This window comes from Vespa mandarinia, chromosome 1, assembly GCF_050613455.1.
Source record: "Vespa mandarinia isolate Hongniang chromosome 1, ASM5061345v1, whole genome shotgun sequence".
In the NCBI taxonomy this organism is placed as follows: Eukaryota; Metazoa; Arthropoda; class Insecta; order Hymenoptera; family Vespidae; genus Vespa; species Vespa mandarinia.
In genome coordinates, this window is record NC_140810.1 from 4,037,501 (window position 1) to 4,052,500 (window position 15,000).

The 15,000-nt window shown below is 27.3% G+C and overlaps 4 protein-coding genes and 2 non-coding genes across 10 annotated transcripts in view; 3 read left to right on the plus strand and 3 right to left on the minus strand.

Annotated features, from left to right (window-relative positions):
- Positions 1–974: 974 nt before the first annotated feature.
- On the minus strand, positions 975–1,047 carry TRNAF-GAA (transfer RNA phenylalanine (anticodon GAA)). The gene has a single exon. It is a non-coding gene; the product is annotated as a tRNA-Phe (tRNA).
- Positions 1,048–1,234: 187 nt separating this feature from the next.
- TRNAF-GAA (transfer RNA phenylalanine (anticodon GAA)) lies at positions 1,235–1,307 on the minus strand. Its single transcript has one exon. It is a non-coding gene; the product is annotated as a tRNA-Phe (tRNA).
- Positions 1,308–1,419: 112 nt separating this feature from the next.
- sturkopf (lipid droplet associated hydrolase sturkopf) lies at positions 1,420–3,032 on the plus strand. The gene is made up of 4 exons (XM_035873738.2): positions 1,420–1,585; positions 1,839–2,155; positions 2,240–2,431; positions 2,497–3,032. Exons 2-4 carry the CDS (start codon positions 1,847–1,849, stop codon positions 2,932–2,934), a joined length of 939 nt encoding a protein of 312 aa, XP_035729631.1. The 5' UTR covers positions 1,420–1,585; positions 1,839–1,846; the 3' UTR covers positions 2,935–3,032.
- Positions 3,033–3,636: 604 nt separating this feature from the next.
- Positions 3,637–6,040, plus strand: LOC118444920 (DGAT1/2-independent enzyme synthesizing storage lipids). 2 transcript variants are annotated; one of them, XM_035873695.2, is made up of 6 exons: positions 3,637–3,978; positions 4,183–4,321; positions 4,414–4,528; positions 4,715–5,076; positions 5,160–5,363; positions 5,477–6,040. In XM_035873695.2, the coding sequence occupies exons 2-6, from the start codon at positions 4,211–4,213 to the stop codon at positions 5,585–5,587; spliced, it is 903 nt and encodes a 300-aa protein (XP_035729588.1). In that variant the 5' UTR covers positions 3,637–3,978; positions 4,183–4,210; the 3' UTR covers positions 5,588–6,040. The 2 variants fall into 2 exon arrangements, with proteins under 2 accessions (XP_035729588.1, XP_035729587.1); XM_035873694.2 differs by having other exon boundaries at positions 3,638–3,978; positions 4,434–4,528; positions 5,477–6,036.
- An 816-nt stretch (positions 6,041–6,856) lies between these two features.
- Positions 6,857–8,675, plus strand: Fkbp12 (peptidyl-prolyl cis-trans isomerase Fkbp12). 3 transcript variants are annotated; one of them, XM_035873562.2, is made up of 5 exons: positions 6,857–6,972; positions 7,045–7,133; positions 7,466–7,513; positions 7,871–8,057; positions 8,222–8,675. In XM_035873562.2, exons 2-5 carry the CDS (start codon positions 7,097–7,099, stop codon positions 8,277–8,279), a joined length of 330 nt encoding a protein of 109 aa, XP_035729455.1. In that variant the 5' UTR covers positions 6,857–6,972; positions 7,045–7,096; the 3' UTR covers positions 8,280–8,675. The 3 variants fall into 3 exon arrangements, with proteins under 3 accessions (XP_035729455.1, XP_085512917.1, XP_035729454.1); XM_085656791.1 differs by having other exon boundaries at positions 6,908–6,972; positions 7,049–7,133; XM_035873561.2 differs by having other exon boundaries at positions 6,938–7,133.
- A 226-nt stretch (positions 8,676–8,901) lies between these two features.
- The window catches only part of stmA (Protein EFR3 homolog stmA), a 7,837-nt gene continuing 1,738 nt past the window's right edge, over positions 8,902–15,000 (minus strand). Inside the window, exons 1-17 of one of the 2 annotated variants that reach the window (XM_085656784.1) lie at positions 13,770–13,829; positions 13,565–13,641; positions 13,170–13,285; positions 12,789–12,951; positions 12,382–12,534; positions 12,194–12,300; positions 11,990–12,133; positions 11,818–11,896; positions 11,598–11,733; positions 11,235–11,506; positions 10,977–11,149; positions 10,532–10,892; positions 10,239–10,438; positions 10,061–10,160; positions 9,840–9,995; positions 9,608–9,763; positions 8,907–9,193 (exon numbers count right to left, since the gene is read on the minus strand). In XM_085656784.1, coding sequence (XP_085512910.1) covers positions 9,614–9,763; positions 9,840–9,995; positions 10,061–10,160; positions 10,239–10,438; positions 10,532–10,892; positions 10,977–11,149; positions 11,235–11,506; positions 11,598–11,733; positions 11,818–11,896; positions 11,990–12,133; positions 12,194–12,300; positions 12,382–12,534; positions 12,789–12,951; positions 13,170–13,264 — 2,289 coding nt within the window. In that variant the 5' untranslated portion in view covers positions 13,265–13,285; positions 13,565–13,641; positions 13,770–13,829 and the 3' untranslated portion in view covers positions 8,907–9,193; positions 9,608–9,613. Of the gene's footprint in view, positions 9,194–9,607; positions 9,764–9,839; positions 9,996–10,060; positions 10,161–10,238; positions 10,439–10,531; positions 10,893–10,976; positions 11,150–11,234; positions 11,507–11,597; positions 11,734–11,817; positions 11,897–11,989; positions 12,134–12,193; positions 12,301–12,381; positions 12,535–12,788; positions 12,952–13,169; positions 13,286–13,564; positions 13,642–13,769; positions 13,830–15,000 lie in introns of those variants that run through there. The other variant, XM_085656778.1, reaches the window with a different exon arrangement.

Sequence of the window (15,000 nt, forward strand, 5' to 3'; positions counted from 1 at the left end):
TGCTTGCTTGCTTGCTGGCTGACTTGCTTGCTTGCTTGCTTGCTTGCTTGCTTGCTTGCTTCCCTCCTCTTACTCCTCCTCTACGTCTAACCATCTACCGACCGCTTTCTCAGCTGCTACCGTTCCATTGCTAATACCACACGCGGCGTTGTATGTACAACGTACAACTATCGAGATAATGTAGAATAAAAGAGCCGCAAAACTAGTTACCAAAATGGCGCTTACTGTCTGTAATATTCAGTTTTGCATTCCTGATAGAAATAACTGCGGTTAGAACTTGTCTTAATATCTTCCTCCTATCGTATCAAGAATTAAACGATAAACCATGTAAATTATATTTAATTGTAAGAAGAAAAGTTCCTTTTCTTATGTACTTATGATCGTGTACGATTTTTCTAACCTCTACTTATTCCTTATCAATTCAAAGCAATATCGTTCTGATACGACGTTTTTATTTATCTACTATTCCATTTCGTTCATATGTAGAATTTCATTAATTCCATTTGTTTCTTTTTCCTATTGTTCCTCTTTTTTGTTTCTTTCTTTTTTATCTCTTCCTTTCTTCATTCTTTCTCTCTCAACTTTCAGATCTATATGTCTGATACTTCTGGGAAAAAATTTCAACAGATCGATCGTTATATAGAATCTCTAGTACACATATATACATATGTTAGAAATCGAAACGTGAGATCATTGTAAGCGCGATAACTTATCGATTTTTATGTATCTGATACATACTGTACGTTTTATCGAGATCGATCTAAAAGTATCGCTTGTTTCATTGTAATTTCATATTTTCGTGATGTTCGATGTGATCATTTACTTACATAATCGAATTATTTCGTTGTTTCGAATTATCGTTCTGATATAATTTAATGTTATGATAAATTGTAATAAAACAAAAACAATAACAAAAATAATTTCTACATTTATTTAATAAGGAAATAGTGGAAATAATGAAAAAAAAAATTCCCTGCCGAAACCCGGGATTGAACCGGGGACATTTAGATCTTCAGTCTAACGCTCTCCCAACTGAGCTATTTCGGCACATAATACTCATGTTCAAATAATAAATATCTGTTACATCAAATTATAATAATAATAAATTTTTTTATTGATCGAGTTAATAAGAAAAATATCTAAGAAAAAAATATTACTTTGAATCCTAAACTTTTGACAAATGAATTTCTTTTCATATTGATTATTAAAAGAGATACAAAAAAAAAATATTCCTTGCCGAAACCCGGGATTGAACCGGGGACATTTAGATCTTCAGTCTAACGCTCTCCCAACTGAGCTATTTCGGCACATGTTCATTACAGCTTTTTTCTCATATAATACAACCATAATTTTTAAACATAATATAAATATAAAATTATTTTTTGTTCTTTTTACACTTTTATGTTTAAGGTACATTTTACGTCAATTTTACTTTAACAACAGTCGATAAAGTTTATCTTATCCAAGTAACCTTTTGTTAACTTTTAATCGTTGGTATAACTTGAACAGCGTAGTAAGTTTTATGTAAATATATTCCAGTATTCGTATTCGACGGTTACAAATTCTTTTATCTTTCTGTAAATCGGTAAGATTTATAAGCTTTATTATTTATTTGATTTATTATTAAATGAACTTTATATTATTTATCATTACTTTGCATTCTATTGTTTATGATATATAATTATTTTATTTCTATTGTTGATGTGGTTGTAGATTTATTATTAACAATTATCTTATAGTATGAATTTGTTTTCAAAAAAATATTGAACATAAATATATATATTATTTTTAAATTAATCTTATTAATTAATGTTTTACAAAATTTTTTTCCAAATCAGAAAAAATCATGCAGGAAGGTTTGGTTCTCTTGAACAATGTTCAAACCCAAATAATAACTGAAGGCAAATGGGTTGGGGAAAGTTTCCAGCAAGATGATAAAAAGAATGTCGTGATTGTTATTCCTGGGAATCCAGGTATTCCACAATTCTATAATGATTTCATTAAGTCTCTTCACTCAAAACTGCCTTCTGAAACATCAGTTTGGGTCATTGGACATGCTGGCCATATGCAACCACCTAAAGATTTAGAAATAAATATGCCTAGTGATAATGAATGGGATAAATATTATGGTTTGACTGCGCAAATAGAACATAAGGTTAATTATTCTTTCTCTTTTTTCAATTTTTACTTAATAAGTTATTAAAAATGAATTAAAAGATGTAATGCTTTATTTACGTAGATACAATTCATAAGAAAATATGTTCCAAGTGATGCAAAAATATATCTGGTAGGTCATTCTATTGGAAGTTGGTTTATATTAAATATGCTAAAAGATGAGGATATCTCTAAGAAAGTAGAAAAGTGTTATTTACTTTTTCCTACGATTGAAAATATGGCAGATACACCGAATGGACGTTTTTTAAAAAACATTGTAAGTTTATTTGCTACTAATTTAAAATTACTTTATAGAAATGCTTAATAGCAAATTTTTTACAGATCTTTAACATGGACAACTTATTGATTTATTTTTCTTGGTTTTTCACATTTATGTTTCCTTATTATTTCAAAGTATTTTTATTACGTGTATTTGGTATATTTTATGGTATTCCTGCTAAATCTATTAATGCAGTGATTCTATTTTTGCAACCTCATATACTTAAAAAAGTGTTTAGACTTGCGAATGAGGAAATCAAGAATGTAAAAGAACTTGATGATAATATCATCGCTCAACATGCGAATAAGCTTTGGCTTTATTATAGTGTAAAAGATCGGTGGACCCGAATGAGCTTTTATGAAAACATGAAAGCTAAACATCCTAATGTAGAAACGAAGCTCTGTGAGCATAACTTTCCTCATTCTTTTGTCTTATATCATGACAAAATAATGGGTAAAATAATAGGTGATTTAATCAATGAAAATATATCAAAATCCTAATTATTGGGAATAGAATATTGTTATTAGGATAAATTTTATTTATATATTAATTTGATTATATCTAACATTCCATACATTAATAAAATATTTTCTATTATAAGTTTATTATAAGCACATATAAAATGTATATCGTGTATATGTATGTTGTTTATGCTTATAATAAATATAATAATCAATAATAAATATTATGTTTTCTGATGAAAGATAATCGTAGTCAAAATTTTTTTAATCCAACAATCTTGTAATAATGGCGCTCAGAAAAGATTGCTTTGATTGGTCTTTAAATGCTCAAGAACGACATCTGCCGGTGTTGATTAATAAACAAATATGAATTTAATTCTAAACTGTGGCGCTCTCTAAAAGAGAGAATGATACACAAGTGTAAACGTATCCTTTCTACACAATTTTTTTCATCAACATTAAATCATCTCTAGAACAACAATTCCAAATCTACTGTTTTAAAAACAAGAAATTCCCTACTTGTAGTTTGCCAACTTCGTAATCACTAAGAAACAAAATTTGATTTTCATCGATGGAGTGATAACATAGATAGTAGATTACGATAGTAGATTATATATATATATATATATTTGTACATATAATCTGTATATTTATATAAACACACACATATATATATATGTATATGTATATTTCCATGCGTACATTACGCGTATATCGTATTATTTATTTATTAAAAAAAAAAACGTATAATAATGCATGTGAATTAACGTAGGAATTTTTAAAAAAGTGAAAATAACAATCATTCCTCTTAAATTTGATGATTTATCATATAATAATTATCAGTGCATAATACCGTATGAACTTTTAATTAAATATGTAAATATTTAATTATTAATCTCCAAACAAATACTGGAACATATGTTTTATTATTGTACAGTTTTAAAAGGATAATGCATATGTATATAAAAGTTAATTAGTGAAATTTTTTTTTAAGAAATAATTATTTTTATTGTTTATATTTATAAAAAGAAAACATGTTTTTTATAACTTTCGACATACAACAAACAATACAAGATATTATGGGTAATATATAATTTATATTATTTTTATATTTTGTTATTAGAAAAGTATTCTTAAATTTGTTGTAAATGAAGTAGTATTTCCTTGCTTTTTTTTTTTGTTTTTTTGTTTTTTTTATAACATATGTAAGAATGTATCGTAAATTTATAAAAATATATTCTAATATTACTATAAAAATGACATATACTTGTTCTTTTTAATTTTTAGTTAAATACATTGATGTGGATTTTACACTATGGCTGTCCTGGCTTTTAATGCCATTACTTATAACATTTTTACTTCCACTTATAATTGTTTTTCTATTATATTTAACTGCTTTAATATTATACATATACCGATTACACAGGTTAGTATACTCAAATAATTTTTTTATCATTTATTACACATGATATATTTGTTTCATTTGATATTAACTTTTTTAAACAATTGTTTTGTTAGATTAACTATTTATTTTACAGAGGAAGAATTCAAGCTGCTTATGGAACTGATTGGAAAATTGCAGCTCAATCTGTAGCTGCTGCTGTTTGGGATGCACACGGATGGATTTGGCATGGTATGATTTGTATAATACATTTAATGTCTAAAATTGAATTAGTAAAAATATGAATATAATAATTTTTCTAGCAGTATATAAATATACGATCATTAGTTATGATATTGCTCGTAATAATAACTACATTGAGACAATCTGTCATAATTTCAACGTCATTGGAATATACATGTGTTTTTTTTTTTTCAGGGTATGAAGTTGTAGGTCTTGAAAACATACCAAAATCTGAAGCAGCATTATTAATATTTTACCATGGAACAATACCCGTTGATGTCTACTATTTTATCGCAAAAGTATTAATATATAATTCAAAACTAATCTACACAGTAGCAGATCGTTTCCTTTTTAAAATTCCGGGTTGGTCTATTATTTCCGATGTCTTGCGTGTATTACCTGGTACAATTCAGACATGCTCATCCATTTTGAAAGAAGAAAATTTACTTGCTATTTTACCAGGAGGTGTTTATGAAGCACAATTTGGAGATTCTTATTATAAACTTTTATGGAAAAAAAGAATAGGTTTTGCAAAAGTTGCATTAGATGCTAAAGTGGTATGTATAAAGTAATATTATATGATATAATTAATATTTAAATATTAATTTTATTAGATGATAATACTTATATTACATTGTAGAATATAATCCCAATATTCACAAGGAATATTAGAGAGGCATTTAGAACAGTAACTTGGAGTCGTAGAATATTATTACGTATATATGCAGCAACAAGATTCCCTGTTGTTCCAATTTATGGTGGTTTTCCTGTAAAGATGATAACATATGTAGGTAAACCAATTCCTTATGATGAGAATCTTACACCTGAACAATTACAAAAAAAGGTAAATAACTTAATAGATTTAAATATATTTTAGGTTTAAGTTTATCTTATAAAACAGATTATTTTCCTAGTATATTAAGTATAGCAGAAATGTTTCCATCTTATAATATTTAGGTCGCTACAGCTGTAGAAAGTTTAATAAAGGAACATCAACCGATACCAGGAAGTATTACACGGGCATTGTTAGAAAGAATTTTTTCTCCAAAGAAGACACACAAATCATAGATTTTAAAAAAGTATTCAATTGAATCTTTTTGAAAATCATCCATACATGTTACTATAAGATAAAATGTGTACTTCTTATAATTTAATATAATTACTAGTCTCTTATTAGAATAGAAACAAATTTTCCTTATTTTGAAGATGAAAATCTTTCAAGAAGTCATATCTATATAAAAACAAAAATATCAGTGTTGGAATAATTGAATGTGAAATTCATGTTTAAATTGGAGGCCTTAAAGAGAGTCCATCAAAATAATATATAATTTTATATGTGTTCCATTTTCCAATATACTTTTATAGTATACTATAATACTTCTTAGAAATCACAGGTTTATAGGTGTTTCTATCATTCATTCAATATACGGGTATATAAAGGTGTTATCATTATAAGTTATATTTAAGAATATATTTGATATTTTTTTTTTTTTTTTTTATTGAAATTAAATCAGAAATGATAAGCTATATTTAATTTATATATTTTTCGTAATATACTTATATTTGATACAAATGTATAAGTACATTTATACACATGTACTTGTATCATTATCGTAAAAGCTTTCTTCCATGGTGCATAGTATTTATAAGTATTTTGTTATCATTAATGGGTACTTAAAATATTAAAATAATTTAAAAGATCAAATTTTACTCCTCGCTATATTGTAATATTTACATTCTATATTTTTAATTTTATACTTTATTATTCTAGTTCTGAAACATTATATTTTTATCATAATCCTTTTTTAATAAGTATAAAAGAATTTTAGTAATTTTTATTTATATCGATAAAATATATGTCTCGATTTCTTCGGAATATTATCTTTATTTTGTGATACATTCCTGTGATCTAAGTACATGATATAAATTATATATATATATATACATATATATAATAAATATGTATATATATATATATACATATATATATTCATATATAAGAGAATATTGTAAAAGAATTAAATAATAAAAGATCTGTTAATATAAGATATTCTTTAATTAATCCGATTTTAATTTTTTTATGTCACGTATTACACACACGCACACACACACACACACACACACATATATATATATATAAGAAAAAGCAAGGATATAGAAAATTGAAATGTTCCGCCAGGAAACACACACACACATATATATATATATATATATATATATATATATATATATATAAGAAAAAGCAAGGATATAGAAAATTGAAATGTTCCGCCAGGAAATGTTACCATCGATCACAATAGTTCAAGAGGAAGTAGCGCGATAATAGCGCCTCTATCGGCGATTTTAACAATTGATATTTCTTTCCTAGTGTAGAGGTATCCAGGGGTTTCTAAGGAGACCTTATTTTTCAGCAAGTGGCATTGGCTTAGGATCGTCTCCAATCGTCTCTTAAGGTAGCGGAAAGCACGTTTATGCGATTTCTGCTGGCAGGTCTTGACGATTCTCTTAACTCTAACGGATTTTAGGTAGACCTTTATTGAAGAAGTTAAGTAATTCCATAGTGAAAAGAAGGCAATCATGGGCGTGGATGTCGAGGTTCTTTCTCCTGGTGATGGTAATTATTCTTTTGATTTCTTATTTCTTACCTACATTTTCTTCCCTAATCTATTGAATTGTAGAAATTCTATCTACATTATTCCTTTTCAATATACCTCAATTTAGAATACTCGTAAACACGTTTTTCGTAAATAACCACCGTCCATCTGCATATTTTTCGATAAAAGCTATTTTTCCCAATTTTCTTTTTTTATTCTCTAGGATCAATGATCAAACTAACAGTGAACGTCGTTATTGGAATACTTTTATGCGAGTCATTTACTTGAATTAATAATACCCATTGTCTATATATATATTTTTTTGAAATATAATATTTATTTACATTTGCAGGTCAAACTTATCCCAAAACAGGGCAAACTGTAGTCGTTCATTACACAGGTATTATAATTTATGAGTTAACCTCCATATAAATCGTATTTTCTTATTAATTTATATGCGTGCATGTGTGCGCTCGCGCGTAGGTGCATATGTATGTAGAATTTATAAATATACATTTAAATTATATTACTTTTTGCGATAGCATTGTTTTAATTTTTACACATTATTAATCACATAGGGAATAATGTTTTTTTTCTTGTTTCCCTGATAAATATCAGCTTGATTTTAATTATATACCTATTAAATTTTCCTAATAATTATATGTCTTTCTTATGAAAGTTTTATATCATATGAAGGATATATATTTATCTATTAAGTGATTTATTCAATTTTAATATGATTTGAATTATATCATAGGTACCTTGAACAATGGGAAGGTATTTGACTCTAGCAGGGACCGTGGAAAACCGTTTAAATTTAGAATCGGGAGAGGAGAGGTAATTAAAGGTTGGGATCAAGGTGTGGCTCAAATGTGTGTTGGAGAACGTGCTAGGCTAACATGTTCACCAGACTTTGCTTATGGTAGTCGAGGACATCCAGGAGTATATCCTTTAATACAAAGATAAATATAATATAAACTTGTATTATATTAGAATTATTTATTTATATATTTTTTCTTTTTATGAAATGATTATCTCACCATTATAGTATTGTTGTGCATTGTTTATTTATAAATATTTATTTATATTAACCTTGACAAAGACACACTATTCCACCAAATTCTGTTCTTATCTTCGATGTGGAGCTGCTGAAAGTGGAGCCTTAGAATACTCTACAGAGTCTATTTGTACCGACCAAACACCTAAATATCTGGAAACTAAGAAAACGCTTTGAAATTTATTACTTTAAGTAGTCATTGTACAGACGGCACTTTGTACACAATAATTCAGTCGCTCATATCTTTAGAAAAAAAAAATCATTATCTCTTTCTGATTACAATTTACCTTAGAAATGTTAATGGAAGGAGGACAGAATAAAGGAATGAAAATAAAAACAAATTATATTCAATGAATTATGGAATTATATTAAGTCAATATTTAATTATCTTTTTAAATGATAATACTTAACTTGCGTAGTTTGCTTAAAAATGTTCCTGCAATGAGCGATTGAATAATTTAACCTTAAAACATTTGAAAAATACAATCTGTGTTCATTCCACTTACTTAGCATTTGGTAAATAATCATCTGCGTATTTTGTACAAAAATTTTCAATATCACACGAAGTGTAATTGTACCAACGATGTAATAGTCTTAAATATTTACATCTTAAAATTCAATAAAAAATTAAACTTACTGAATACAATTAACGTAATTCTCTTGGGTTAGGTGGTATGGTTATATTAAATGTCATAGTACATTTTTAAAAGTAATTTCTTAATTTTATTGTTCTTTTATTGATTCTTATAAGTTCATTTTTTATTATATTTTTTTAAGTTAAATATTTTTTTAACTTATACAAAAACAAATACAATTGTACAATACAACATAAAATAATTACTTTATTTTGTAGATCAGAAAAAATTTGGTTTCTTCATTTTTCAATTTGTTTTATGCTTCAATGTACATACACAGTGACAATAAATACACAAGGACTATTAATATGTGCCAACATGGCACTTGTACTTAGTGTTTTACATTCTACATTACTAATGTTTTACAATATGTGCTGCAAATAAATACCTATAGAAGAGAAATATCTGATTAAATTCTATTCCCATATTAGGTCAATATCAAATTTTAGCTATTACTCTAAATAACAACATTTGTGAGACAATGAAGAAACATAACATATTAAATAATATCGATTACTAAAATATATTATCCCATATCTTGGAACTGATAAATAAATTAATGTCACATTCAAGTCATAAAAATATTCTTGTATATAAAAATATTATATATCAGAAATTATATATATATGCGTATGCATTGCAGTACGATAATGTAAATAAATATTGTTAATTATAATTGACTTCCATGAGTGATAACATTACCTTTATGACAGAATAAGAGAAGCATATATATATATATATATATATATATATATATATATTATATGTATATGTATGCATATATATGTATGTATACGCTTACTTTTCTCTAGTAAACAAATAATTCTGGAAAATGTATTTCATAAGCTGGTGTTTGACTAGGTTTGGCATCTGTTTGCGGTCCTCCTGGTATTATATTGCGTGGATCAACCGTCAATGTATTAAATATTTCCGACAATTTACTTTGTAAAACGTCATGCTATAATCATACATAATTAATACGATTTTGTCGTGTATTTATATACATTTTAGTTAAAACAATTAGTTTTCAATACCTTTGGTTGTGTTATAGACACAAGATCTTGGAATGGTGCACTTCGGAAGAATTGTGAAAGTTGGATTCGTTTTTCCTCTTCTATTACATTATTGTTATTATTTTCTGTCAAAATTCTTTTCATGCTTTCAAATGTTAACTCTTCGCCAGGTAGTTTCTAACAAAGGAATAAATGACATTAGTATTGTCAATGATAATTATTATAATTAATTAAAAATGTACCTTTTGAACGCCTGGAGATGAACCTCCACTATCTAATTCTCCAGTACCAGAGTTAATATCTGCCAATGAATTTCGTCCTGCGCTATCAACCCAGGAATGCCTTTCAAAAGGACATATATACATTATATATATAAAATATAAGTCGAATATAAAAGAAAAATAATTAATATTATGTTACCTATGTTGTAGAGAAGTACTACTATAGCCAGATCCTTGCTGGAGTTTTCCACTATCAAGCCCAGCACCTTTCAGACATTCACTTACTACAGTTTGATCTACTAATAACGTAGCTGCTAATCTTGGAGTTAAATTACTTTCATACTGAGATTGTAAATTAGGTAATAAATGTGGGGCTTCCTTTCGGCGAGCTTCAACGACCTTTTTTATAAATTTTTTTTTTTTATAAATTATTGGTTCTAATAATGTATCATTATATAATCTTATTATCTAGATTTATATTGTAATATATACCTTTTGTGCATAATCCATAAGAGAAGTAATATTACAAACGTAAGATATTAGAACAAGTAGACTAATTACAATAGCATGTAAATTGAATTTCAATGTAACACTTATTTGGCCGCTTGTTAGTGCTAAATCTTGAAGACTCAAAACTAATCTTAATAGCTCTAGAATAGTATCCTCCGAAGCAAGTTCTACAACTAGTAAAGCTAAAGTAGTATATATGGATTCCACATTTTCAACAGTATTGCTTGTTAATTCCAATGATTCATAAAGTGCTAGATAAATTTCAGGTCCATGTTTTCTAATAAATATAACGTCCGGTCTGGACGATTTTTCGATTATCAGATCGAGTTCGGCAACATTCACGCTGTCAAATAAAATAAAATATTTATAGAAATATCATTTGTTGACTATGCTGAGATTTACACAGATCTTAATTAACTTAACTTACTTGGGCTTTGCAAGTTTTGCAATATTATTATGTCTGTCGATTAACGTATGAAATATTTTTTGTACTAAGAGTCTCATTTCAGCATCTGCTGCCAGGGACATTCTAAGCAATGGTTCTAAGAAACTTGGTGGGAACGTTGTATTTAAATGAATCGTTTTATATTTTGTACCGACCTATAATAACGTTAATTCGCATATGGATTAATAATTTTTATTGAAACTTTTATATCAAATAGTTAAAAATATGAATATAATTTACCTTCAAGAGAGATTTTAAAAGAATACTTTGGAGTAGAACGTCTCCCTTACCAACAGAAATAATACGATCTGTTTGGTTATAAGGAACTTTACTCATTATGAACATCATTATTTCAATCTTTTGATAATCTGGAAGATGATTAGCAAATTCTCCAAGAGCATTAATAAGAGCTTCTTGATATAATTGTTCATCATTGGTCGATGATTGATTTCTTGTTACACTAACACGTAAATGAGATAATAACGAGTTGATGATCTCCAAAACAGAAGGACCTTAAATAAATAAATATATATATATATAACAACAATTAAATACTTCAGATATTTTTTTTACATAGATAAATTATTAATATCTAGATCTTACCAACACTCTCTCCCGCTGCTATAGAAATAATTTTTGACAATGTATCGGCAATGCTCGTTCGTATTTTCGGAGATGACTTTGAATGATCATCAAGATGAGTCATTAAAGCTTCGACAACTGTATAAGAATATTGTGACTGGAAGTAAAAGTTTATGTTAAAAACATAAAAAAAAAGAAAAAAAAAACTTGGTTACACATTATATTTTAATATTTAACCGACCTGTATAGAGAACATTATTATTCTAAAAATATGAATAGCAAAATAATTGGGAACCCATAGTTGGTGATTATCCAAATGTCTGAAAAAGAAATTGTTATTATAATTTATTCGGATATTTATTTAATAATTGCATTATTTATAAAAAAAAAAAAAAAAAAAAAATGTATTGTACCTTAAGACAGGTCTGATAACACATCTAATGTGACCGAATGAAGCTCGGCCAACGAGTTCTCGCATACAAGTTTCTGCAAATTGTGGTGGATCAGATCTTTCCTCAGTTGGACATTCTGGTGTTGCATCTTCTTTATTGGCATATCTATGTAATAATATATTTATGAAATATAAATATAATCTTTTTCATTTGATTTTCACTTACCTTGTATTTTGCATATTATATAATAATGAAGGTACGATTTTATCCATATGAACGGGTTCCCAAATGTTCTCGACTAAGTCATCAGAAAGAGTTTTTCTTACAACACCCTATGTGTAAATAATTTTAATTAATTATATCGATCACAAATATAGATCAATACACACATATATATACGTATAAAATTATACCTGCAACCCTTGAATTCCAGCGAGTCTGATTTGTTTGCGAATAGTGGGGTCGTCGTGGTTGGAGTGGCACATTGCAGAGTATTTTGATACAAAGAAATCGTAACGTGTGTGATAAGACGGCGTGTCTTCTTCGATGTTGGCAAATCTGACAAACTGGAAGAAGCCAGGACTTTGTTCAACTGAATTAAAACATATGATTAATTTATATTACAAATAAACATAATAAAACCAAAACGATATCATTAGCTATTACATGTGTGTGTGTGTGTGTCTATATATATATATATATATATATATATATATATATTTATACATGTATGAAAGAAAAACTATAAAGAAATATTTAGTTTACTGATTAGTATACATATCTTTTTGTTTTAATTATTTGTACAATAATGTTTACTTACAGATTGAGTTGCTAGAATCTGTAATTGAGGATCTGTTGATTCCAGTAATTTTTGGACCATTTTTAAAAAACTCTCAACAAACAGATTAAGAGTTTGAGCATGACATGCAACTAAAAGTTGATCCATAGCTTCCATGGCAATAACCACAAATCCATTTCTCCTCCTGTTAAAAGATTTTTTATTCATTTGATGTACATAAATAACAAGTTGTCAGTATTTTTCTTTTTACCAATCAGTTACAAAATGTTCCATTAATATATATATGTATATAACAATTAAAAATGACATAAGAGAGATAATGACAGGGAATAAAGAATATACATTAATTTTTTTCAAAATGCTGACACACATTTCTCAAAGTAAGAGTTATATAATACTTACCTGTATATATCTCTGGAAGCTCTTTGAAACAAGTATTCCCCTATTCTGTCCAATTTTTCAGGACTGCTCAATGAATAAAATGTCAGTTTTTCCATGTTATTTTTAACCAGGCCATCCTAGATTATAAGATATTTTTATTTAACATCATAGTAATGATTTATATACTTTGATATCCATATTGATTATTTTTTGGCTTATGACTATAGTTATAGCAACCAGTAGATATACTTTGCACAAAACAGATAGATATATATCTATACATTTATGTGACATTAAATTGTAAAATATCAATAAATGTTCTAATAATTAATATCTGATATATTTAAATATTATAATATAAAAAGATCACGTAATTGTATTAACGAGTAAAAAATTAATTATAGAAAATTAAGTACCTGTGGGTTGACAGGAAAAATATTGTCGACTAATCTCTTGTACCTTGGGCGTAACGCGGAACAACACCAGCAGCAACCTAATAAAAATAAGAGAGAATTTTCATTAGATAAAATATATTTATAACGTATATTAAATAAATTTATAATGTGATACGATCTAATTGGAGAATTCTTAAGAATGATAGAAATAAAAATGAATAACAACAATCGTATAACTGCAGTATTCACCAAACATTTTGACGAGAATAGTTTGTACGCATTCAGTACGAACGTTCTTCGATTTCTACGGACGTTATCGGTCGGGTCAAATCGCGAGATGGAAAAGAGAGAAAGAGAAATAATTTATTTTCCTAGTGTACTGTGTTACCAACAAGTTACAATTTTTGATTCAATCAAGAAAATATATATCAGACATTACGTTCAGTGATCTTCTTTATCGATTGTTGTTATTAAACCTGGTTTTAATTATAACAAATGATAATGAACGTAATATTAACAATACGTAGCTTGTTTAATTGTTTAGAAAATATTATAATATTCATTGTTACGTGACAATTACTTTTCTTTTCTTTTCTTTTTCTTTTTTTTTTTCTTTACTGCCAGAGCTAACCTCAACATCGTTATTGCAGTTTGTGCAACGATCGTTCGATGGCAGGATTATTCTAATTCTCATGAATGAAAAAAATTTTGAATAACATAGTATTTATTCGGATATTCTTTTTTCTTCTTTTTTTTTTCTGAATGAGTAATCATATTATTCAAAGTTTCTTAGAATAATATGATTAGAATCGAATAATTGGAGATAGAACGTATTAAAAGGTATTAGAATAGTATCGAGAAAGAATAAGAGAGAGAGAGAAAGAGAAAGGGAGAAAGAGAGAGAGAGAGAGAGAGAGAGAGAGAGAGAAAACGTTTATATGCAAATAGTAATAGAACGGACGATGAAACGTCATGAATTAAACATTAACAAGAGCTCATTGAGAATTAATGATATCGCTAAGTAGATTTATGATGAATAAATTAATTATCGTCTTAGCGGACATGAAAGTCTTGGTATTGTTCATGATAAAATATAAACAATGGCATTAACGTATAATTTTTACGGATTTGATAATAAAATGTAAATGTAATTTTATATTATATATGATAGACATTTGTGTACGTACTTACGTATACACATAGATATTCAACGATATAAAGGATGTTTTTAGACTTTGAAATAGCCATGGGAATTTTACCACGTCGATGTAAGTCTTCGGAAATCAATAATAGCACGCGCACATAGTTTGAACGCTACTTAAGACGGATTGGTCATCCTTGCAGAAACGATCAATAATATCGTGAATAGAAAATGGTCTGCCGTTGAAAGATAATACGAACGTTTTTCTTAAGATAATAGTAGAACTCAAAGTAAATATTAAAAGTTATCATTGAAA

Bases quoted from the DNA above. Each gene is read 5' to 3' on its own strand.
- sturkopf (XM_035873738.2), top strand. From the start codon at position 1,847: ATGCAGGAAGGTTTGGTTCTCTTGAACAATGTTCAAACCCAAATAATA. The intron at 2,156-2,239 runs GTTAATTATTCT...TTATTTACGTAG, and splicing joins CTGCGCAAATAGAACATAAG to ATACAATTCATAAGAAAATA. The intron at 2,432-2,496 runs GTAAGTTTATTT...AATTTTTTACAG, and splicing joins GACGTTTTTTAAAAAACATT to ATCTTTAACATGGACAACTT.
- Fkbp12 (XM_035873562.2), top strand. From the start codon at position 7,097: ATGGGCGTGGATGTCGAGGTTCTTTCTCCTGGTGATG. The intron at 7,134-7,465 runs GTAATTATTCTT...TTACATTTGCAG, and splicing joins GGTTCTTTCTCCTGGTGATG to GTCAAACTTATCCCAAAACA. The intron at 7,514-7,870 runs GTATTATAATTT...ATTATATCATAG, and splicing joins TGTAGTCGTTCATTACACAG to GTACCTTGAACAATGGGAAG.
- LOC118444920 (XM_035873694.2), top strand. From the start codon at position 3,930: ATGTTTTTTATAACTTTCGACATACAACAAACAATACAAGATATTATG. The intron at 3,979-4,182 runs GTAATATATAAT...TTTAATTTTTAG, and splicing joins AACAATACAAGATATTATGG to TTAAATACATTGATGTGGAT. The intron at 5,077-5,159 runs GTATGTATAAAG...ATTACATTGTAG, and splicing joins TTGCATTAGATGCTAAAGTG to AATATAATCCCAATATTCAC.